This window comes from Sceloporus undulatus, chromosome 1 (assembly GCF_019175285.1).
Source record: "Sceloporus undulatus isolate JIND9_A2432 ecotype Alabama chromosome 1, SceUnd_v1.1, whole genome shotgun sequence".
NCBI lineage: Eukaryota > Metazoa > Chordata > Lepidosauria > Squamata > Phrynosomatidae > Sceloporus > Sceloporus undulatus.
In genome coordinates this window covers 246,162,296-246,187,271 of record NC_056522.1, presented here as the reverse complement: position 1 = coordinate 246,187,271, position 24,976 = coordinate 246,162,296, and the positions used below count along the sequence as shown (strand labels likewise).

General features: G+C 40.2%; 1 protein-coding gene across 1 annotated transcript in view; it reads left to right on the top strand.

Annotated features, from left to right (window-relative positions):
* ERCC3 (ERCC excision repair 3, TFIIH core complex helicase subunit) overlaps nt 1-24,202 on the top strand; it is a 26,978-nt gene extending 2,776 nt beyond the window's left edge. Inside the window, exons 3-15 of the mRNA XM_042438067.1 lie at nt 1,180-1,416; nt 2,838-2,887; nt 3,582-3,717; nt 4,073-4,231; nt 6,719-6,923; nt 7,370-7,684; nt 9,887-10,071; nt 12,705-12,907; nt 18,438-18,534; nt 18,691-18,808; nt 20,613-20,731; nt 21,772-21,924; nt 23,733-24,202. Of these exons, the coding sequence (XP_042294001.1) occupies nt 1,180-1,416; nt 2,838-2,887; nt 3,582-3,717; nt 4,073-4,231; nt 6,719-6,923; nt 7,370-7,684; nt 9,887-10,071; nt 12,705-12,907; nt 18,438-18,534; nt 18,691-18,808; nt 20,613-20,731; nt 21,772-21,924; nt 23,733-23,867 (2,112 nt within the window). The 3' untranslated portion in view covers nt 23,868-24,202. The remainder of the gene's footprint in view (nt 1-1,179; nt 1,417-2,837; nt 2,888-3,581; nt 3,718-4,072; nt 4,232-6,718; nt 6,924-7,369; nt 7,685-9,886; nt 10,072-12,704; nt 12,908-18,437; nt 18,535-18,690; nt 18,809-20,612; nt 20,732-21,771; nt 21,925-23,732) is intronic.
* Nucleotides 24,203-24,976: the final 774 nt, after the last annotated feature.

The window sequence follows — 24,976 nt, the reverse complement described above, 5'->3', positions numbered from 1 at the left end:
CATGTCCCACTCACAAGCACGCTTAGCATTTGAAACAGAACAGGCAGCCTCTTGTGCCGGCAAACTACATGTCCCACTCACAAGCACGCTTAGCATTTGAAACAGAACAGGCAGCCTCTTGTGCCGGCAAACTACATGTCCCACTCACAAGCACGCTTAGCATTTGAAACAGAACAGGCATTCTCCTGGAGGGTTTCCCACAGGGTTGCCATAAGCCAGAAATTCTGACATACTCCAGCTCCCAGAATTCCATAGCCTTGAGACATAGAAGAGTCGGGCTTTGAGTTCTGGTCCCCACAACACACTCCAGCTCCCAGAATTCCATAGCCTTGAGTCAGAAAAGATTTAAAGCATTGCCAGCCAAACTGGGTTACTTCTCCAATGTGGATGCAGCGTGATGGGCTCCCTCCTGGGCTCCCTTTTGCCTCCCCCTCAGCCCCCCCCATGGCCCCCACAAGTCCTGCCTTCCCTCTTGTTGGGAAATGCAGGCCTGGCCAAGGGGGGAGTTGGGCACACAACAACAACAACAACAGAGGAGGAGGGGGAGAAAAAAGAAGGGAAAGGAGAAAGAAGAAAAGGAGAAGAAAGAAGAAGAATAGGAAAAAGATAAAAAGAAGAGGAGGAGGAACGGGAAGAAAAGGAAGAGGAGGAGGAGGAGGGGAAAGAGGAAGAGAAAGAGGGGAAGAAAAATAGGAGGAAGAGGAGGGGGAAGAGAAAGAGGGGAGGAAAAAGAGTAAGAGGAGGAGGAGGAGGGAAAGAGGAAGAGAAACAGGGGGGAAAAGAGGAAGCAGCTTGCCTGCAATTTGCAAAGCCCTCTCCAGGCTCCAGCCTTGGGCCCGCGCGAGGCTCGAAAGAGAGGAAGCTCCTCCTCTTCAGGCTGGCTGGCCAATGGGGAAGACTGGAGCTGGGGCAGGCTCCTGCAGCAGGAGCAGGCTGTCCAGCCATTGGCCAGGCAGCCTGAACAGCAAGAACCTCGCACCCCCCTTTACGGAGCCTCGCGCCCCCCCTGGGGGGCGCGCCCCACTATTTGAGAAACACTGCTGTAAGTCAATAGGCAACTTGAAGGCACACACCTACCTACACTTCTCCTTGTTGCCAGTTTAGAAACAAGTGTACAGAGTGTTTATCTTGTTTTCAGATTAATGGTACCATTGCAATTTTTCTTTTGTCCTTTTATAGGCTCCTGATGGTCATATTTTCCTTGAGGCCTTTTCACCTGTTTACAAATATGCCCAGGATTTTCTGGTTGCCATTGCTGAGCCAGTTTGCCGGCCCTCCCATATACATGAATATAAACTGACTGCTTACTCTCTCTATGCTGCTGTCAGTGTTGGTTTGCAAACAAGTGATATCACTGAGTATTTGCGGAAACTGAGTAAGACTGGTGTACCTGATGGGATCATTCAGTTTATCAAGGTAAACTTCTCCTCTTTGTCTCATTTCTTTAATTGTGCACCTATTCAGAAATAAAGGGCTAGACACTGAAGATGTGATTAAACCCAACAATGAACTATATTGTCTGTAGTCGTTCTTGAATTTAACTCAGGACAGCAGGATACAAATCAATATCTTGTCCTTCAAAATATAAGCAAAGAATACTTGTCAACACATCCATGTACTTTAGCTCTGAAGTGGGAAGACTGTGGCCCTCCAGATGTCTTAGGACTCCCATAGTCTCTCACCATTAAATATGTGTCCAGGTCTGATGGGAATTTTGGGTGAAAAGCATCTGCAGGGCCATAATTGTCCACTCCTGATTTATCCATAATTGTCCACTCCTGATTTATCCATGTGTAAGAAGGCAGAGAAACAGAACTGAAAACTTGTAAAAATTCAGGGTTGGGCACCTGCTCAACAGAATAATCAGGAAAATCAATGGATCAAAAACTCAACAGAGTAATGCAAATTGGTTTAAGATTCACAGGAATGGCAAAAAAGCAGATCCTGTTCGACCATAATGATCTCTTGCTGTATGCCACCCTGAAATCTTTGGCTGTGAAACAGGATATAAATATTTTAAATAAATAAATAAGAGTTCTAATAAATCAAGCTTCCCCAAGCTGGTGTCCTCCAGATGTGTTGCATTACAACTCCCATAGTCTCCAGCTGGATGGCTGAATAAGCTTGGGGAAGGTGCGGTAAACCATATGGCCAAGGGCTGTGTCCACACCTGGGGTGAGAATCATGCAGCCTTCTGTATGATGTTGGACTGTACTTGCCAACATTCCTTACCATTGGCTATGATGCTGAGGGAAGTTGCAGTTCAAAAAATGTTGTCTAAACAAATGTTTAGGGATATGAGATCTTAATTCTCTCTTGTTCTGTAGGTGCTACTGCTCAGTTTTCTTTCTTCTGTTTTCTCTTATTGTTAAATAAGTCAATTACTCTTGGCCTCAGGTGGGCAGCTTCAGGGGATCCCAGGGTCTGTTTCACAACTGTAGCTTTTGTTGCAGTCATCACCCCACCATGCACTGCCAAAATTGGCTGGCATGGTAGCAACACTGGAACTGGGAAAAATCTTCTGCTGGTTTCTGGAAAATTTCCTCCTTAAATCTAGGTATATAGGAAGCACAGACCTTGTTTAAGAATAGAATCACACTTCCCAGGAAGTTGCTGAAGTGCATAGTATGAAAATAAGTGTGTGGCAGGGGGAGGTTGTTGAAATGTGATGGTGTGGCACTACATTTATCAGCAGCAGGGGCATAAAATGGCCAATGGGTTAATGTGGGTGATGTGTTGCCCACCTCTGTTTCAGGTATGCATTGTTTATTGTACATTGCAGATGTTTATTGTACATTGCAGGTGTTCTGTTTCTAATCACTGTTTTTGTTTTGCAGCTTTGTACTGTCAGCTATGGAAAAGTAAAGCTGGTCCTGAAGCACAACAGGTAAACAGTTTTTCAGTTGAGTTGTAGTGGTTTTTTCATCCCTTACCTTTTGGCTTGGATGCTACTTGAACAATCGTTCTGTTGCTTAGAATACCTTCACAGAAGCAAACATGATTGAAGCCACAATATTGTTAATACATTGACTACATTCACACATAATGATGATCCAGGAATCCTAGTTTACTAAACCACAATATGAATGAGCTATGTTTTGTTGAATGTAGACTATTGACATCTGCTTCCCTTATATTTTAGTACAAACTGTTATACAAACCAGACAGGGGTCTGCAGTGTGATATTTGAGCCTGTAATTGTGGTTGCTTGTGACCAAATAAGACAGGATTTGAAAAGTAGCTTTGGTTTTTTTGTTAAGCACAATAATATGTAGCCCTGGATTCAGTCAGCACGCTGAACTATTTCTAACGTGTTCATTGGCTTGTAGCTTGATCACATTCTGGTTTACTAAGCCATGGTTCCTAGCTTATTGTTATGTGTGAAGGCCAACACTGGCTATTTAAGAATTACAGTCATGTCCACACTCTAGCACTGCTTTATAGTTCTCAAAGTTCAAGATACACCATCCTGAGGAGGCATACAAAACATGTCCTGTTCCATGAAGCAAGTTCTTTCTAACGTGATAGAAGATGTTGATGTTTCTTCCTAGTATTTTATTTCCTTGTCTTCTGCTTTCTAGATATTTTGTAGAAAGCACCCATCCAGAAGTCATTCAGCAGCTTCTCCAAGATCCAGTTATTAGGGACTGTCGACTGAGAAATGCAGAAGGGAAAGAAACAGAACTCATCACAGAAACGTTCACAAGCAAATCAGCTGTATGTTGAGTTTATAAACCACTTCTGCATGTAAAAAGGCTTGTTATGTCTTTACTATTTAACAGTCATCATGGCCATATTTTTGGACACACAAATATACTTTTACCAGTAAAAGTATATTTGTGTATCCACAAATATGGCCATGATGACTCTTGGGCCTCTGTCTTTTTACTCCTTTTAAAAATTTTTACCATTGTACAATGATCATATTTTGGGGTTGGGTTATACATTGTATGAACCAAAGTGCACATTCTCCATTTACTTGCCATTTTTATGGTCTTTAACTATTGTGGGGCCCACCTGTTGGTAGAGCTTATGCCTTCTTTTTGACTGCACCCTGCTGAATATCTTTTAGATTTCCAGGTCCACCGATGGCAGTGGTCCATCAACTTCACAAGGGACAGATGCTCATAAGCCAGATGTCCCAGCTGACTTATTTGAATTTTATGAACAAATGGACAAGGATGAAGAAGAGGAGGAAGAAACACAGACTGTCTCTTTCGAAGTGAAGCAGGTAAAATCTATAATGTAAGTTTTGAGGAGTATCTAACTCAGGAGCCAGTATGGAGTAATGGTTTGAGTGTTGGATTATGGTTCTGGGAAATCAGGGTTCAAGTCCCCACTCAACCATGGAAAGTCTCTGAGGGGCTTGACAGACCGCCCCCTTTCCTAGCCAGACCCAGGCCGTGGCAACCTCACGCCATGGCCACAATCCAGCCATTCGAGGGTGCAAAAAGAGGCTGCAAAAAACGGTTCCTTTTTGCACCCTCAAAAGGGCACCATAGCCATGGTGGCACATCTATATGGCGCTCCTTCAGCACTCCATCATATGGACGTAGTGCTGGAGGCATGTCATGATGCTGTGCACCATGTGGAGCAGCACACGGCATGGCACTCTGGGGGCAGAATCAGGGCATGCATCATCTAGACGTGAAGCCCCAACTCTGACCCCAGACCAGCCTTTCAGGCCTGTACAAGGCCTGAATGACCTTAAACAAGCCACACATAGAAGAAGGCAGTGCCATACCTCCTCCAGGTAAAATTAATCATGCAAAGAAAACCCTATGACAGGGTTGTCATTAGTCCTTTGTGCTCCCATTCAGTGATACATTGTGTATTAAATAATTGTTAAATAACAAGACTAATGCTAGGATGCAACTTTTAGTGGTGACTTATCAATTTATCCTCTTTGTTTAGACAGCACCACCACCCCCATCCTCCCTTTGTGTCTGTGGGACCTGACAGCTTGTAGTGAGCTTGCTTTAGTTACTAAAGTCTAAAATGGAAACTTAACTGCTTAATTTTATACAGTCAATCAGCAAAACCAAAATTACAGTGGGCCCTTGGTATCTGCTGGGGTTTGGTTCCAGCCCCCACTTCCCCAATAGCAAAATCTTTTGACGCTCAAGTTGTATTATATACAGTGGGGTAGGAAAATGGTCTCCCTTATATAAAATGGCAAAATCAACATTTGCTTATGGAATTTATTTTCAAGCCATGGATGGTTGAATCCATGGATCCATGGATATGGAGGGCCGACTATACAGTGCTACCTCGGGTTACGAAATTAATTCGTTCCGCCGCTCCGTTCGTAACCCGAGTAATTTCGCAACCCGAAAAGGCTTTCCGTTAGCGCTGGAAAGCCGCTAGCCGCGCTTTGCGTTTGAATTTCGCGCCGAAATAAATTTCGTAACCCGAAAAAAACATCGTATCCCGGAACAGTTTTTTCCAATCTAACTTTTTCGTATCCCGGAAATTTCGTAACGCAATCAATTCGTATCCCGGGGTACCACTGTACCTTAAAAATTGATTTCTATTGTAGCAAATTTTGTAGATAAGAGGTAATTTCAGTGTGTGTATGGAGTGAACTGAAATCATGTATACAATTACTTTAGGTTAAGGAGCATATATTTAAATTACGATTAGTTAACACTTACAGAGTTCACATGCAAGTGGGAGAAAGTTAAACAGGTGGAATGTACATAAAGACAGACTCTAACCCAGAGAAGAGTAATATCCAAATAACTGCTTCTTCTGTGGATGTTTTATTGAAAGAGTAGCAGCTGTTCTTCTCTTTTTTGAGATGCTGCCACAGAGGTTATGTATCTGCCTACATTAAAAAAAACACATCCGAATATAAAATAATTCTGGGAGTGTCCTGCATGTTTTCATGGAATTTGATCCTTCCACAGAAAGGATACATGCCCGTTTCCTTACTATTTGGGATCACAGTATCAAAAAAGTATTCCCTCATGAATAATCACTTTTAGAAGTATCTGGAGCTTTGGATCATCTGCTGTGCGCCTACAAAGTTGGTCAGTATGGAGATTAAGTCTGTTAAAGAAATTTGAAATAATAGGATGTTTTTTCCATCCCTGCTGGCTCAGGTAGTAAAGAGAAATTAAATACAGTGTACCTTTTTTTTACGTGGGTGATCCATTCCGGACCCCACACGTAAAAAAAAAGTGTATGCTTGAGTCCCATTGAAAATAATGGGGCTCGTGCATGGCACGGTGCACGGTGGCATGGCAGCGCATGCGCCCCATTACTCTTAATGGGACACACCGCCCTTTGTGCCCTGCACGCTCCCGTGGGGTCCATGGCGGCTTTCAGCATATGCTGAAAGCCATGTATGGTGCATCCGCGTATGATGCAGGTGCACTGTACACACACACACCTAGAGCAGTTTTTTCCACCTGTTGTCCTCCAGATATGTTAGAGTACAAAGCATAGTTTGCTGTGGGACTGTTGATGTTACAATTCAACACATCTGGAGGGGGTTAGGGAAGATTGTGCAAGAGCAGTTCTTTTTATAACGCATGAAATTCTTGAAAGTATGAGAAACACTTTAAGATTTTGTGAATTATATTCATTGTTCTGCTGTATTTTCACGCACCCAGAACATTCCTCTTTCATGCCTTATGGGGAATTGCAGTGTTTTCTTGAAGTCTTAATAGTAGTGAGATTTTAAAACTAGCCTCTCTCCTGGTCCCTCTTCTAGGAAATGATTGAAGAGCTTCAAAAGCGTTGCATTCACCTGGAGTACCCTCTGCTTGCTGAGTATGACTTCAGAAATGATTCAGTGAATCCTGATATTAATATAGACTTGAAGCCCACAGCTGTTCTCCGACCATACCAGGAAAAAAGCTTGAGAAAAATGTTTGGGAATGGCCGTGCGAGGTCTGGTGTTATTGTTCTGCCCTGTGGTGAGTTGGCTAGGTTGATGTTAAATATTTGGGCTTTGACTTGGTTAAGTCATTATGTACCATGCGTTTCATACGCCTGTATAACACTTTTCATGTCAAGAATGTACTTTCTAGGTAATCTCATGTCCATGTTACACAATAAATACCTTCTTAGCTTTAGCACTGACACTGCATCCTTGGCTACCAGAGCATTTTCTTGGCAAGTGTGTTGGCTAAGCATTTCCATGACTTGGACAGACTGGACAGGATATTAATTGTGGCTGGCTCTTTTTGAGTGTCAATTACCATGCTAGTAGATTATAAACAAACAAACCCTGAATTCTTCTGGAATACTTAGTGGGGATGCCTGTCTGGATTTTATTCCTTCTTTCCCCCCTTTATTATGTGAATATTTGTGCACTGCATGTAGCTTTTTTTAAATGGCCCCTTGTTTCTGTTAATTACAGGTGCTGGCAAGTCACTTGTAGGAGTAACAGCTGCTTGCACAGTCCGCAAGCGATGCTTGGTGCTGGGCAATTCTGCTGTCTCTGTGGAGCAGTGGAAAGCCCAATTCAAAATGTGGTCCACAATTGATGACAGTCAAATCTGCAGATTTACTTCAGATGCCAAAGATAAACCAATTGGCTGTTCCATTGCAATTAGTACCTACTCAATGTTGGGACATACAACCAAGAGGTCTTGGGAGGCAGAGAAAGTAATGGAGTGGTTGAAGAGTCAAGAGTGGGGCCTGATGATCCTTGATGAAGTACACACCATACCTGGTAAGGAGAATGTGGCTATTTGACAGAGCTTGAAAAAGTTACTTTGGGGGCTAAAACTCTTAGAACCCATAAGATAGTCTGGCCATTGGGATTATGGGTATTGTAATCCAAAAAGAGAACATTGGGTGTATAAACTGGATGTAAGAATGATCTGGCTGTGACATCTGTCACCCCATTGATTATCAAGATTGATTTGGATGATCTGGCTAGGTAGGCAGGTATCCCCCTCCTCCCTCACTCCTCCATGTGAGCCCTCTCAAAGCTGTGTGCTCAGTGCATTATCTGCACTCCCAGATAGAAGGAGTGTACCATTCTTTGGCCAAGGGTATATGTATGGACTGTTCCTCTGTCCAATTTGTCCTAGTCTGAAATCCAGTATTCCTGTTAGTTTTACTCTAGTATGATAATATGAGCTGTAATGTGATGGCAACCATTCTTTAAAATTTAATGCTTGTTTCTTAAGAAGCCTAACACTGTTGTGAGATATTGCAGTGCTGTTTTGTCATAATGACTGGCTGCTTTCTTTAATCTTATTAACTACAGAAGGAATTAATAGCTGGTTGGGTCCAGGTTTGGCATTTAGATTTGTATGTGAGATCAGCTAACAAATGTTATGATTTGCCAAACACTTGTACTATAATTTAATATTGAGATTTAATCTGTAAAGTAGCAGGGTGGGAGGAATTACATTTCAAACGTTCTAATTAAAAATATTAAACTGGTCCCCAGATTCATGTTATTTTTTCAAGAAAACCCTACCTTTTGTAAAAGTGCTACAGTACTTTGTTTTAGTCACTATGGGCCCAAACAGACAGGCCAAAATAAAACTGCTTCAGGTCACTTTGGAGGTATGCTGTTTAAATGACACTGCCCCTCACTCCTGAAACCTGACACGGGTCATCACTTCTTTGACCACTTTTAAATCTGAGTTGAAGACTATCCTGTTCAGGAAAGCATTCCCAGGCACAGTGCGATTATCTATCTGATATTTGATTGGATAGTTGATGTTGACGTTTTTAATTGTTGCTTGCTTATTTTAACCAATTCTATTTTATATTATTACCTGTTATTTTATACATATTTTGTAGATTGTACGCCATTGGCAGGTTTCATTTTTATTGATTTGATCATTTGTATGTACAGCGCTATGTACATTTACAGCACTATAAAAATAAACTATAATAATATTACTACTAATAATAAGAGGCCAGAAGCTGCTCCAAAGCTGTGCCTAAGGACTGGAGCATGATTTTGGCGCAGCTTCTGGCCTCTTGGGACACATGTGTCATTTAAACAGCATACCTCCAAAGTGACCTGAAGCAGCTTTATTTTGGCCTGTCTGTTCAGGCCCTATAGCAGCTTTTCTGCAACCTGGGATCTTCTAAATGCTTTGAAGTACAACCACCATAGCCCTTGACTGTTGACTGTGCTGTCTGGGGGTAACAGAAATTGCAGTCAAAATATCTGGAAGGTGTCAGATTAGAAGAGGCTCTAATATATAGTTGGCCCTCCATATTCATGGATTCCTTCAACTATCCCCAGCTTGAAAATATTTTAAAAATATATACATTCCAAGAAGCAAACCTTAATTTTGCCATTTTATATAAGGGACACCATTTTACTAAATTATATTTAATGGTACTTGAGTGGGATTTTGGTATCCATGTGGGGTCCTGGAACCAAACCCCAGCAGATACATGGGGCAGTATGTTTTATGTTCATTTTTTCACGTTAAAAGGCTCTTTTTTCCCTTTTGAAAGGATATGTAGTTTTTTTCTCTTGAGCATCTGAGATTCTGAAAGCAGGATCCTATACATGTTTACTTAACATAAATTTTGCAGTTGAGGAGAGATAGTGTTAGGTATGTGGCCACAAGATTTCATCATGAGGCTGTAAATACGGCAAATTTGGTTTACACCTGTATATTACTCTTAATTTTGCATCGTACCTCAAATATCGAAATGTCTAAACTAATTAATGTTTGTAGAGCACAAAGAATGAATAAGCTTGTATAATATAATATAGATTTACAGTCATCTAATATATCAGAGTATTCTAATCCAGTGTGACCACTTCTAAAACATTTAATATTGCTAATGACATTTTAAAAAATGGGCATGGTACACTTGCTTCTGTGTTGAGATACACACACACACACATACACACAATCAAATAATAATCTGTTCTTGCATCATTCCTCAGCAAAAATGTTCAGGCGTGTGCTCACCATTGTTCAAGCCCATTGCAAACTTGGACTGACGGCTACGCTTGTTAGGGAAGATGATAAAATTGTAGACTTGAATTTCCTCATTGGGCCTAAACTGTATGAAGCCAACTGGATGGAACTGCAGAACAATGGTTATATCGCTAAAGTCCAGTGTGCTGAGGTATAGTATTCCTTGCTTCTTAATTCTGTTGCATTTCTTGGGCAACATTCAGAGTGACTCCAAAATTTCTTTATCTAGAATGACTGCTTTTCTCTTAAAACTGCAATTTTCATATTCTTCATTGTGTTCTGTTTGATTGTGATACTCTTTTGGGGCTATGGCATTTTCCTTCACAGAAAATTTAAAAGCACAAAACAGTACACTTATTCTAAAATGAAAGGCAAAACAATTTCTGTGTTAAGCCAATAGGTTACTTTCCAGTTACAACTGAGCTCAGAAACAGAGCTTTAGGTACAATAATCTTACTCTTACAAACACATGCATTTTGGGTTAACTGTTATTCCCTGAGAGAAATAATCTGTCTAACCCTCAATAACGCTCTGTTTTTCTGAGTGACTGACTGTAGGGGGCAGTGCCTGTTGTGTGATCAGGCAAAGCCCTGAAACCAATTCTCCTCTACTTAACAGAGATGGGATTGATGGCAGGGCTTTTGCTGTCTGTGATATGCAGATAGGGATGGCAATACTAGATAAGCTTTAGGCCTAGTGACTTAGTTTGAGCACCAAGAAAAAGGAGTGGGGCGAGGAGAGAGTTGTAGAAACTACCTCCTCAAGAGACAGTGTTATCGCAAAACCCATTGTCTGCGATAGTGTTCCCAAAGTTTCTGATAGCACAAGCACTCTTGTTTTTGAATTTAATTTAGAGGCCCACTCCTTAGTTTCACAGAAAAGGTGAACAGAATTTGAAAGACTAAAATGGGATGGGGAGTATTTGGCTCTGTATTTATGAACAACTCCCAGAATCTCTTAACATTGGCCATGTTGGCTGGGTCCTCTAGAAGTTGAAGCCTAAATCACCAGGGTCAAAACTGGAGGTTCCAAGTGCCTCAAGTAAAATTTGTTTAGTTTCAGGCCCCAAGATCCCATAGCATGTTGTCATGACAGATAAAATTGAATCATAGTGCTATAACTGCAGTATCAAAGGGTCCCATATCATGGTTCCCTGTTGTTTTAACTGATGCCATGTGTTTGTTCATTGTTGTTGTTCCTCAGCTTGATCCATGAGAAGTGGGTAAGAAATACTACTAGTACTAGTACTACTACTACTACTACTACTAACAATAATAATTAAGAGCTAAGTGTACACAAATTCACATTGGAACCAGGTGTTTTACCAATGGGTTTAAAACGGGGGGTAGGAGAAACTGGGAAACCACTGTACTGTAGTGGTTTAGATATTGGATTAGGACTCCAGAAGCCAAGGTTTTGAATCTCTCTCAGCCATGGAAACTCACTGGGTGCCCTTGGGCAAGTGATGCTCTGTCAGACTCAGATGAAGGTAATGGCAGTGGCAAACCTTTTTTGGATAAGTCTTGACAAGAACACCCTGTGATAGGGTCACTATAAGTAGGGGCTGACTTGAAGTTACATAGCAGCAGCAGCAGCAGCAACAACAACAACAACGTTCTGGAATGCCACTCCAGTCTCTTATCATTTGTTATACTGGATAATGACAGTTGCAAGACAAAGCATCTGGGAAGCTATAGATTCCCTATTTTTTGCTTAAGGTACTCTGTTGTAGAAAGTTGGACATCTCTTTCTTGTTTCACTTGCTGTCTGCATGGCATAACAAGGTGGTTTGCAAGAAAAGTGCATACTGGTACAGTTCTCCCCAGTGGATGAGCTGTTTTGTGTGTGTGCAGAAAGTTGACTGTCAACTGTGCCAAAAGGTTTTGCTGGAAATGCCTAGCACATACTTAGACGGTTCCTTGAGTTTGTAACCTAAAGAACATCCAGAACAGACAGCTGCTAGTAATCTGCTGTAATTGGTCTGTGGTGTACAGAAGATCTAGTTAATTGTTTCAGAATTATTTAACCTGAAGCATGAGAGGTCATACATGGATTAAAGGTACACATAAAAAAACACTAAATTTATCATTGGTGTGTATTTTTTGGAAAAGATGAGATGGAAAAGCCTTAACTTGTAATTCTTTAAAAGTCAAGTGGGAGACTCTCACAGAGAAGCTGAAAGAACAGTCTACAGATTAGACTTTGGGGAGTGGTATTGAGGAATGTCATATTACTCAGAGTTTTGCTTATTCAAGTCAAAGACTGTTTCACATATGAAGAGGAAGTGGAAAAGGAGTGTTAGGACAAAGTGGATCTGTACATCACATTTCTGAAGCAAAATGTAGTTCACACTAGATTTGCTTTCCGCTTACCCTACCTGTCTTTACCCAGTCTTCTCTGTTTTACCTTCTTCCCTTTATGCCTTCACTCAGTGCCCCAGGTGTCTCCTGAGGGTCCCCTGACTCTCAAGAAATAAAGCTGTGAGGTGCATGAAGGTGGCTCTTTTAAAGAGGAGGAAACAAATTCCCCATGAGCAAATGCTGCTTTGGATGTAGCCTGCTGTAATTGCTCCTCTTTCTAAGAGGATACTGTACTGTAAAGCCATCTTACAGATCCTTATAAAAGGGGTAAATCACTCCCTGCATCACCCGTCATAGCTGCATAAATGCCTAACTCTTTATCATACAGTATCATTTTGTAAGTGATTATGTGCCTCATGCTTTCGCTCTGATTCTTTCTTAAATCGTTATCTATATTGAAATCTAACTACTATCTTTATTTTAGGTTTGGTGTCCAATGTCTCCTGAATTTTACAGAGAATATGTGGCTATTAAAACAAAGAAGCGTATATTGCTCTATACAATGAATCCAAACAAATTCAGGGCTTGCCAGTTCCTGATTAAATTTCATGAACGAAGGAATGACAAAATCATTGTATTTGCAGATAATGTGTTTGCTCTGAAGGAGTATGCAGTCAGGCTGGGCAAGTAAGTACTGATGGATGAAGGATGTCCATATTGACAAACCTGCTTTTCAGGATTTGTCTCTTTGGATGTTTACATCCTTAAAATCTTCTCTTTACTCACATTAAAATACAGAATTTAAGTGTCTGCTTTAGGGTGGGAAGACATTTGTGAGTTTTCTGTCACCTCTACTCAGCTACTTTTGAAGCATCAACTGAGAGAGTCTCATTTTCTGTATAGAGAAAAAAATGGCATGTACATCATCCTTTGCCAATCTGGTACCCTCAAGATATTTTATACTAAAGGATCCATCAGCACTGCCACTGTGGCCACTGGGTATATAAACTGACTTATCTTGCTGCGAGTCCACTTCGGATCGAATTATATTCGAATCACGGTTATCGTTCCCATTACCAATGGGAGGCATAAGAACTCGGTTTTTATTAGCTCATCTTTCATTCCCTTTTACATTTCTCCAGTGTAATTTGATGTGGATTTATTTTGTTCCCCATTCCCATTGCGTTTGTGGAACTGTTTTTTCTGGGTTTTTTATTTTATTTTATTTTATTTTACTTTGTGTTGTCGCTCAAGCGCTTAGGCAATTAGATGTTACTGTGATGCCTATTTCTTCAGTGCATTTTAATGCGGACTATTTTTGTTCCCTGTTCCCATTGCGTCTTAAAACCTGTTTTTCTTGTTTTTGTTTTGGATTGAGCAGTCAGTCAGTCAATCGCTTAGGCTAAATTATTTCCACGCACCAAGCCTGGCTCCAACCACAGCAAATCAAATGAATGCAAAGCCACTTAGGAATCAATCTCCAAAGAAAAAAAAATAGTTAAAAAATAGTGTTCAATGGGTCTTCTCATACTTGATATTTGTGCAGCAGGGGACAGTTATGCCGGCGGGGGGGATATGCTTACCACGTTCTGAGCTCAATGTAGCAAGTAGCTGTGTTCGGAAACCCAACAGAGCGCCTAGGCGATCGAATGCTTAAATTTAAAAAAAAAAATTATTTGGCTACACACCAGGCCCGTAGTTAGGCCTTTAGGGGCCCTGGGGCAGAAAGTACTTTCGGGGCCCTAATGTCCCGAGTCCTACCGAATGCCGTGAGCGCCATTGTAGGATGTTCAAGAAAAATGGAGGACACGACCAACTAAAAACCAAAAACATTAATAAGAAGACATTTTGACATTCTTCATGGATAGAAGGTTGGGATGTAGCTTTGTGTGGTTTGTGTGTTAGACTAGGACTCTGGAGACGAGGATTCGATTCCCTGCCTATTGGGTGACCTCAAGCAAGTCATACTCTCTCAGCCTCCTCAGCAGAAAGCCATGGCAAACCTCTTCTGAACAAATCTTGCCAAGCAAACCCCAGGATAAGTTTGCTTTAGCGTCTCCATAAGGTGGAAAACAACTTGAAGGTACACAACAACAAATAATAACTGAATATTGTACCTTTAAGTGCAGTGGAGGATCCAGCATGGTGTAGTGGCCTGAGTATTGGAGTAGGACAATGGGAGACCAGGGTTCAAATCCCACCTCAGCCATGCAAACCCACTGGGAGACCTTGGGCAAGTCACACTCTCTCAGCCTCTCAAGGGAAGGTAAATGAAGAAATCTGCCAGGGAAACTCTGCACGGTCACCATAAGTTCGAAAGGAGTTGAAGGCACACAACAACAACAACAGAAGAGGAAGGGGAGGAAAAAGGAGGAAGAACAGGAAAAGGAGGAAGAGGAGGAGAAATAAGAAGAAAAGGAGTAGAAAGAAGAAGGAGAATAGCAGAAAAAAGATAAAAAAGAAGAGGAGGAAGAGGGGAGGAAGGAGGAGGAAGAAGAGGAGGAGCAGGAGGAAGAGAAATAAGAAGGGCCCAGCCAGCCAGCAATAAATCCCAACTCCCAGGGCAGGGGAGCGCACGCACACCAGAGAGAGAGAGAGGCTGCATCCACACTCTTGGCCCCTCTTTCAGAACACAATTGTAAGGACCTCTCCAAAGATTTCTAAATAGGAAAATAGTACAGAACATTTATTTCATGTATACTGTCAATATATCATTTCAGGGGCAAGCAGTGGAAATAAATAGTTCATTGCATATTCCCAGAGTAGCCAAATAGATACCTGTAACATCTTTTCACTGTCTATGGAATCTTCAGCACTTTTGTTCAGCACCACAACTCAACTGAATTGATTTTCTTCTGATCATCTTTCTTAACTGTCTAGCTCTCACATCCATACATGGTAATAGGGAATACAATGGCTTATATGATTCTAACTTTTGTGCTGAGTTGTATATCTGCATTTTAAGATCTTTTCCAGTTCTTTCATAGCATCCCTCTCCATTCTTAATCTGATTTCCTGGCTGCAGTCCCCATTCCTATCAATGTTTGATCCCATATCAAAATATACAACCAGAAAAATAAACCACCAATCTTTCCAAATAAAGCTTGCAATATTTCCATAGTTCCAAAGCTTGCAATTAGGATATTATTTAAAAATAAATAAAATGTTTACTGTACCACTTTATAGGAACTTCAGACAGTTCCTTAATTTAAAATTCTGAATTTACGATCTGTTTTCATTCTAATAGTTTAGCCATGAGTGGGCAGAGATTATGTTTAATGGTTCTTGAAAGACTACTATTGCATGCAAATATTAGTGTTGCATTAACAAACTTTTCAAAAGCTTAAAATAATTTCTTTTATTTAAGAAATGTTCATCATGGAGGTGCTTTGTTAAAAATGCATATGGATGGATGAAGTGTTTGGAGTTTAGTGTATGGGGATAACAGACTAAGTGTTTTCAATATTTTTGGCAGCATTAAAAAATATTTTTATTCTAGCCAGAGGTAGAATAGATAGCCATTTAACATAAATTATGCAATAGCAGAAAATCAGAATTGTAATGCTACTAAGGGTTGTATATAGTGCTAAAGAACAACACAAGTTGGTGGAACAGATTCCTCCCTATCCTCCCATGTGAGGTTTCCCACATACAGTTAAAAGAATTGGGGAGCCTTCTGGAGCAGATTTGGAAAGTGTGTGAGGCAAGGCAGAAGGAAAAGTGAGGCAATGGAGATCCAGTTTTGCAAGCAGAAGTTATCTTACATGATGTTGGGTGAAGCCCTTAAGACCCACAGTGCAGCATCAAAGCCCATTAAAAAAATCCATCCCAATTTACAGGCAGATTTTCACACCAAACCTTCTCAAATCGACCCCAAAGAGACCTGAAATGATGCAGTTTTAAATCAGAATCTGTACAGCTGAAATGCTTAAAGTTGCAGTTATGAATACCTTTAAAATGAAAGTGAAAAGGACTTTATAGTCATCACAGATAAGCTCATCTTGCATAGAATAGATTTACAAAGAAACATTAGGGGGTAATGTGGTTCTCCAGATGTTTTCAGTGTACAGATCCCATCAGATCTAGCCAGCAGAGTCAATGGCAAGGGATTATGGGAGCTGCAGTCTAAAAACATTTGAAGAGCCATGTGCCCTTACCTACACTAGAAGAAGTTTTTTTTGTAGCATTGCTTTTCTTACTTGTAGTAAATTTGTCTTATTGTAATCTAGTGTTTTGATTTAATTATTAACTGCCTTAGGGTAAAGCAGTAGTTTCCTCTTGATCCAGCAATGAAAGTGGTAAAATAAAATTACTGTATATACTCATGTATAAGTAAAAAAAGTATATTAAAATACCAACCCAAAAAACCTGGGTCGACTTATACATGGGTAAATACTGTAATGCTGCTCAAAAAATGATGGCAGTGGCTGTTTGGTGTTTCCAGGCCATGGCAGTAAGAGCACCCTCTCAAGGCCCACCTCTGCATCCACACAGACAAGAAGCCTTACTAGTGCACCTAGGAGGGCTGCGGAGAGCTGCAGCTCAGTTGCAAGTCATACTGTCCAAGCATCTGGACCTGGAGAGGGTGCTTAGGAGGCAGGTAAGGGTGGCCCAGAGGCCTTGGCAGGGTGTGGGGGCAAGACAATGCTGGGCCAAGCCTCTTTGGTGCCTAAAATTGTTGCTTATTGTTACAGGAACACACCACACCAAGCCTTGTTGCCTCTTCTCCTCTGGTCTGGTTGTGCTTTTTTACTCTCTATACTCATCTATAAGTCTAAAAAAATTGTGCCCCAAAATTGACCCCAAAATCCTATGTCGACTTATTTATGAGTCAGCATGGTAATGTGATAGCAACTCTTTCAGATTTCCCCATGTAGTTTGTTTCTGTCCTGATCCAAGCAGATAGAGTCCTTAGTGACTGATTGATTGCTGTTTGTTTAACAGTTCCTCTCCCACCCCCACCCTTCCCACCCCCACCCTTCGCTGTCTCTGGAGTTAAGGCTGAAACACTGAAGCCTCATATTTGTTGCTGCTTCCCTCTTGCTGCTCACATACACACATTGAAGGAGCCTCCAAGTTTTACACCTGACCTATTCATGAGTCATGTCAAAATCCATAATTTGGGCCCAAAAACTTGACTATACACGAGGTTGACTTATAGTCGAGTATATATGGTACTTTTGATCTTCCTGTGGCTGCATTCTGTCATTTGGTCCAAACCCATATAGACTGGATATGGTTTGTTTCTATAATAATAAACTATGGTTTAATGTTTTCAAAGCAGCCAGTCAGATCTGATATAAGGCAGCTTCTTATCTGCCTGCATTTGTCTAGAATCAGATAATTAAACTGATCATTATTGAATAAAATTGGGTAGTTGGGTACTGTAGTTGGAAGACTTGGGAATGAAAGAGGCATGGATTGAAGGAACAGATTTCAAATTCATTAGAGAGTTGAAATGGACATATTCATCTCATATATATCCTGTATTCCTTTTACCTTCTCTTTTATGAAAATGTGTGTTTGAACTGATTATTTCATTATTGCTTTTGAAAACATCCTATGCTCACTTTGGCTTGTTGAGAGCAAGATGGCTCTCTAGCTACACTGGTTGCATTTCTCCACTAAGATCCATAGGCTTCAGCAGATTGAATACTGTGTCACAAGAGGAACAAGGATACCATGATATTTTCAAGAATAGTCACAATTTTGAATATATAACTCCCACTCTGAACCCAAAAGAGTTTTCATCCAAGACACAATAAGCTGTGCAAGGACACGAGTGGGGAGAAAAATGAGAACACAGCTGTTAATGTGCTAGCTCAGTGGACTGCACCAAAGAAAACACCTTTTTTTATTTTAACAGCTGCTTCTATCCTTTCATGTAGGATTAGTAGATATATCCAGCCCACTGATCTGTTGAGTCAGGAGGCACACATCAAGCGGATAACATTTACAACTGTCAGGATTTATTTCTGTGGAAGGGGGTGTCTGACAAAATGAGTTTGTCTCCAGATGGGTGGATCCACAATATAGACAACAAAGACAGCTACAGAGATAACAAAGAATGGGGATGTTTCAGTAAAAGTAAAGCATAAACATGCATTATGAATTATGCCATTGTTTTTCATAACAGACTTACAGATATTTTTGAATCCATGGGGCAAAGAGTCAGATAATATCTTCATAACATTTTTGTGTCTTTTTTTTTAAAAAGGCCATATATATATGGGCCTACAGCACAGGGGGAGAGAATGCAGATCCTACAGAATTTCAAACACAACCCCAAAATCAACACTATCTTCATCTCCAAGGTAAGAGAAAATGCTGTGCTTATCACGGAATTGGCTTGGAATATCATATTTCTCAGTATGAACAAGTTTGTTGATTCATTGTAATATTGACACATTTTTTATTGTAACCCACAAGTATATGTGAGGTTCTTAAGTCATGCTGCTTCTGTATTGTAGGTAGGCGACACGTCCTTTGATCTTCCAGAAGCCAATGTTCTGATCCAGATTTCGTCCCATGGTGGGTCTCGAAGACAGGAGGCCCAAAGACTGGGTCGAGTACTGAGAGCCAAGAAAGGTAAACTACAGCCTAAACTATGGGAGTCTGTAATTTTAATGAAACAATCAAGCATGAAAGTAACATAAGTCAACTCATGTAGCTGATCAAGCATATACAATTTGCCATTGTCCTAGTTTGTCATTGTCAGCTCCAGGTCACAGGTTAAAACATAATTCAAGGGTAGTTATAAAAAGTGCTGCAGTAGGGGGCCATCTTTTCCTTTCTCTTTCCTGCCTAATCACTCTTCACATGACAGTTAGTATTAGTATTTTGCATATCTTTAGAAGACACACTTTAGCAGACCTTAGGCACTGTTCTTACTGAATTTTAAAGACATGGTTGACAGTGTTACTTAGCATTATGATCTTTATATATAAGTTTTAGGGCTTGAGGAAACATGCTTTATTGCTCCTTTGCCACAAAGGCATCATACTGAGCAAGATTTTACTTCAACACCTTGACCAGAAAATAGAGCTATGATTCTTGGTGTGTTTAGTGTGATTTTTTGACATGCACATGTTTCCTTAGCCCCACCCATGCCTGGTCGATTCCCCTACACATCCCACAACCATGATTTACCATAGTTCCCTTCTCATCCATCCAGCCTTTAGGGTGAGCACAAACAGTTATGCTTGCCATAATTTTGTAAGTTCTTTGGCATATTTTTCCTTTGCTTCATCCTTTACTTCCTTTCATATATGCCGATAAGTCTTGCCCTTGACTTATCCACAAATCATATCAAAATCCATAATTTTTCCCCAAAACCTGCCTTTCACTTATACATGAGGTCGACTTATAGTCGGGTATATATGGTATGTGTTGTATGCTTAAATTATTATAGGAAGAAAAGCGTGGAATGTATGAAACACTATGTTGGGGAAGCAATAGATTTATCCATTGTTTAAACAAAGTTTTAATGGGGAAGAAATTTTTGGAATAAAGAACTCCTGCTCCTCACTACACTATGCAGGGAAAAATCCCTTTGGTTTCTAAAATTCTTCTTCATAGCTACATGAGCTGAAGACAAGCAGTCTTCTCTTCAGAGTGAAAAGACTGATACTGTGTTACTTCTTGACATGGAAAGGAATAGCATTGCTTGTAGAAATAGAAGCACTGGAACGGCTGAATGCTGCTAACAACAAATAGCTGGATTTCACTACTTGTAGAATATAAGTGTGTCTGAGCGCATATGTATCATACATAAAACAAAAAGTTATTTTTGTATCTTAAGAGGTGTGTGTTTATTGCTGGCAGGGTTAGCCCTCTCAGTTGCCAGAAGTAGGCTTTTGGGGTGCCATAAAAAGCAGCAAATTTTTAGTTACTTGGTTTGCTCTTGTTACATTCTCACTGCCAGGAGGCAGAGGGATACTGGTGGGGTTTTCTGCTTCAGGTGTCAGAATAACTTGACTAGATTTGGGTAATCTTCACCCTGACTTTAAGGGCAGAGACACCACTTGCTGCTTTACCTGAGGCCCTGAACTGGATTACATGTAATATGTTCTAGTATGTGATCCAGAAGATCTGGATTCTGCAGCTGCTACAAAAGATGAATGGAGAGTCTTAGAAACCAGAATCCTGAAAGAGATTCTAGATGCTTGCAGAGATAGGATAGTAACTTGGGCCTTACCTAATTTAGGAGAAGCTGTCTTTTTCTCTCTAACTTGCTAGTTTTGAATTGACAAAGACACTACAGCTTGTGATTGATAGCTGTGATAGTAAACCACATGGTACTAAGAGGTTCAGAAATGTTTTGTTTTCTTAAAAATTGGACTTGTTTGTTTATTTTTTGTGGTCTAACATTTCAATACTACTTTTCCTCTAGGAATGGTTGCAGAGGAATACAATGCCTTCTTTTATTCTCTGGTCTCTCAAGACACTCAAGAAATGGCATACTCAACGAAACGGCAGCGATTTTTAGTAGATCAAGGCTACAGCTTCAAGGTAATTTGTTCATGGTATCTTGGACTGTAGAACAAGCTTTTTTTAAACAATAGCAAGCATGTAAGTGTTCATGAATCAACTGTACAGCAACTCAGAAAAGTTTTGTATCAGAATTATTACATATATCAAAAGCTATTTTAATGGAGGCAGAGGGAGAAATCACATCAACTCTAATAGAAGTACTATTCAAAGACAGAGCTGTCTTAGCCTGTATCTGTATGCAATGAAAGATTATATGCGTATATGTGATAAAAGGGAGAAGATGTGTTCTGATGTGATTGCATTTTATTCTGTAGTTCTAGTACCTTTAGAATCCTATTTTGTAATAAAGAAGTGTCAAGGTACATAATTGAATACTAAAGTTTGGATTGTCCCTGCTAGTTCCCATTTCTATGTATGGTTGTGAAAGCTGGACAGTGAAAAAAACAGATTGGAAGAAAATTGACTCAATTGAAGTGAACTCTGCTAGAAGCCAAGATGACTAAACTGAGACTGTTGTATTTTGGCCTGATTATGAGAAGACAGGATTCACTAGAAAAGACAATAATGCTTGGGAAGGTAGAAGGCAACAGGAAAAGTGGAAGACCACATTATAGGTGGATAAACTCAGTGAAAAAGCCATGGCCCTAAGTTTACAAGACTTGAGTAGGGCTGTTGATGACAGGGTGACATGGAGGTCTCTCATTCATGGAGTTGCCATAAGTGGAAGTGTGCTTGATGGCAGTAAAAGCAGAAGACTGTGCACATGCTTCTGCTGCTCTTTATATTGTTACCCAGAAAGTTTCCGTCACCTCACTTATTATGCCAATATAAGATTGTGAGAATAAACCTGCCGATCCCTACCCTTCCTATTGCATCTGATGTGCACTACTTGTTGGATGCAGAACTCGGTAAAACAATATGTAAGTCCTTCAAGTCAGTGATAAAGCACTGTTAATTTTAGTTTTTGCAGACATTACATTTTCTAAGAGGAACCCAGTACATTTCTGTAGGTGTACACTGGGTAAAGTTTTTTAAAAGTGTTCCTTGCTCTTTCCTAGGTAATTACTAAACTTGCAGGTATGGAGGAGGAAGAGCTTATGTTCTCATCTAAAGAAGAACAGCAGCAGTTGCTCCAAAAAGTATTGCAAGCCTCTGATATGGATGCTGAGGAAGAGGTGGTTGCAGGAGAGTACAGTTCAAAATCATCTCAGGCAAGTTGATATTGTGCTGCTTAAATGTCTGTCATGTTTGATGATCAGAGAAGATTATTTAAGCATTGTGTAGACTTTTCCTCATCCAAGCATGCAGTTACGGCCATAGGAAAGACAGTGACCTATAGCCTTGGCCACTTTTCTTTGCTGCTATGCAGATAGCCTTTGGCTGAGTGGAATGAGAAAAACTACTCTTCCAACCCCCAACAACAACTCAGGTTTGAGGTCTTTGTGACACAAAAAGGAGAGTCTCAGCCTACTTTTTCAAAGCTGGTACTGCCCCATTGACTCTGACCCCACATGATAACAAAAAAGATTCATTTTCTTCACTGTATCCTCTTGATCATCCAGTACCAGGGAATAACATAGTAACTGAAGTTCAGGGGGCAGTATACAGTCAAGGACTGTGAACATGGTATTTTAGTGGGAGCAGAACTTCTGCACAAATAGTTTGAAGCTCAGTTCTCAATCTAGTCTTTCCACAAGTCTTTCCACTGCTCAACACAACCTCCACCTTGTTAGTGTATGGTTCAGCTTATTCAATCTCATCCAGCCTTATTCAGTTTATTCAACATAAATTGAAGGGTATCAACTGTTTTCTTGGTGACAAGAAGCAATAGCCAATCCAAGATATCATCAGCATATTGGTGACATCTATCTCCAAGGCTTTGAGTGACCTTCCTCAATTGTTTCACATACCTCTTGTAAATCAACATCACTTTGCAGCAGTGTTCCTTACCTGATCTAAGATACATCTGGACTAGTGGAATGGTGCCTTGGAAGAGCATCCCAGAAATTTCAGGTGGTGCAGAATGCAACAGCTGGGCTGATGCATAGTATCAAAAGCATATTATTCCAATATTGAAAGACCTGCACTGGTTGCCAGTCATGGTCTAGGTCCAGTTTAAGATGTTAGTTTTAATCTTTAAAGTCTAAATGGGGCTTAGATCCCTTAAAAACTATCTTTCTTGTTATGAACCTGACCAGGTGTTAGATTTTCATAAAAGGCCCTCTTGAGAATGCCATCACCTGTGGATGGAGCATACTATCATCTGTGCATGATAGGCTTCCAGGAGAGGGATTTCTCTTCTGTTTCTCCCAGATTGTAGAATGCATTTATCTTGACTTGGGATAAGTTCCCATTCTTCTGGCTTTTAGGAAGGGTATAACAATTCATCTTTTAAAACTGTTTTTCAGCCTGAGTGAAAAACTGTTGCACAAAATCTAATAATAACAAATTAAAATAAATTACATGAATAAAAACAATGTTAGGTTTGTTCAATTTCCAGTTTGTCTCCCCATTTGAAAAACAGGTTTCAACAGATTTGTACTTGCAGGGAGAAGAATCCCCAGACACTATTAATTTTTCAATAAAATGTTTTCCTTATTTTGTGTTTCTGTTTAGTTTTCCAAAGATCTAGTTGTTAATATAGCGTAGGTATCTTTTTCAGTTTCTTTGAGAAGAATGACAGAAATTTTAATGCTTAAAAACTTGGTATTGATCTAGATATTCCCAATGCACATCCACATACCCACAGTCTGTTTCAGAAAATATGGTGCTCTCCAGAACACATGAAGGATGGCACAGTATAGACCTGTATAGAGTTTCCTATATACAGTGAAAGATGAGCTATTACACATCCTGTTCATCTAGCCACATTGACATCTGTACAAGAGCACTTACATAAGAGCAGCTGGACAAATACAAATGCTCTGTGGGCAACAGCTGCAATCCGGTTTTTGGTTGTTTTTTTTTAAAGTTCAAACAACATAAAATATCACTGAGATCATGTATTTTGTTTTTCTAGGTTTCCCGTCACTATGGCACAATGAGCTCTATGTCTGGAGCAGACGATACGGTTTACATGGAATATCAAACGTCACGAAGCAAAGCATCTTCAAATAAACACGTTCATCCACTTTTTAAACGTTTTAGGAAATAAAAAGAAAAATCCATGGCACATCTCTTTCTTACAATAAGTGAAAAGGAAGACATGAATTCAGACATCTAAAACATTGTGACATATTTTTTTAAAAATGACAATTAGATGAAGTGAAGCAGTTCATTCATAGTGGAAATGTTATCTGGGGACTTAAAGCTATTATTTCCACATGGCATTTCATAGGTAATATTTAACCCATATTGTTTAACAGTTTTCAAGATTACTTCAGAATAATTCTGAAAAAGCAGGAATTCTTTGTATATACAGTATTTGGTTACAAGTAAAGTAAAACTTTAATATCTAAAAGCACTGAATAAAAATTTTCTTTACCAAAACACAACTGGGATCTCGTTGTTTCTTTCATCTAAACTTTGGGTATCCCAGATTGGATGACTTCTGAGAAGATTCAGCTATGATAAGAAGTATGGTACTACTGCTTTCAGTCATAGAATCATAGAATTGGAAGAGACCACAAGGGCCATCCAGTCCAACCTCCTGCCATACAGGAACACAGAAAGAATCCGTAGTTCCTCTGATGCAGGTCAGTCCTTAGCTACACTCTAAGGAACAGGAATTGAAGGTAACTGAGATAGAGAAGAGTTGAACCAAAGGGTTTCTTTTAACTTGTGTATGAATAATGTACTCTCACACTTGAACATTATACCGTATATGCTCAGCTATGAGTTGACCTCCTGTATAAGTCAAGGTGAGGTTTTGGGGCCAAAATTATGGATTTTGCCATGACCTGTGGATGGGTCGAGAGTAAAACTTGGAGGCTTCTTCAGTGTGTGTATGTGTGCTTATGGCAAGAGAGATTCATTGAGGCTTTTTGCTTCATTGTTTCACCTTTCGTTTCAGCCAGACACACAGGCAGGAGAAGGACTTTTAAACAAACAGCAATATCAATCAAGCATCCAGGACTATTTCTGCTTGGCTCCACAGAGAAATAAACTCTCCGTACCACCCAGGAAAATCTGAAAGAGCTGCTGTCACATTACCATGCTGACCCGTAAATAAGTCAACCTGGGATTTTGGGGTTAATTTTTGGGCACAAATTTTTAGACTTATAGATGAGTATATAGAGTAAAAAAGCACAACCAGACCAGAGG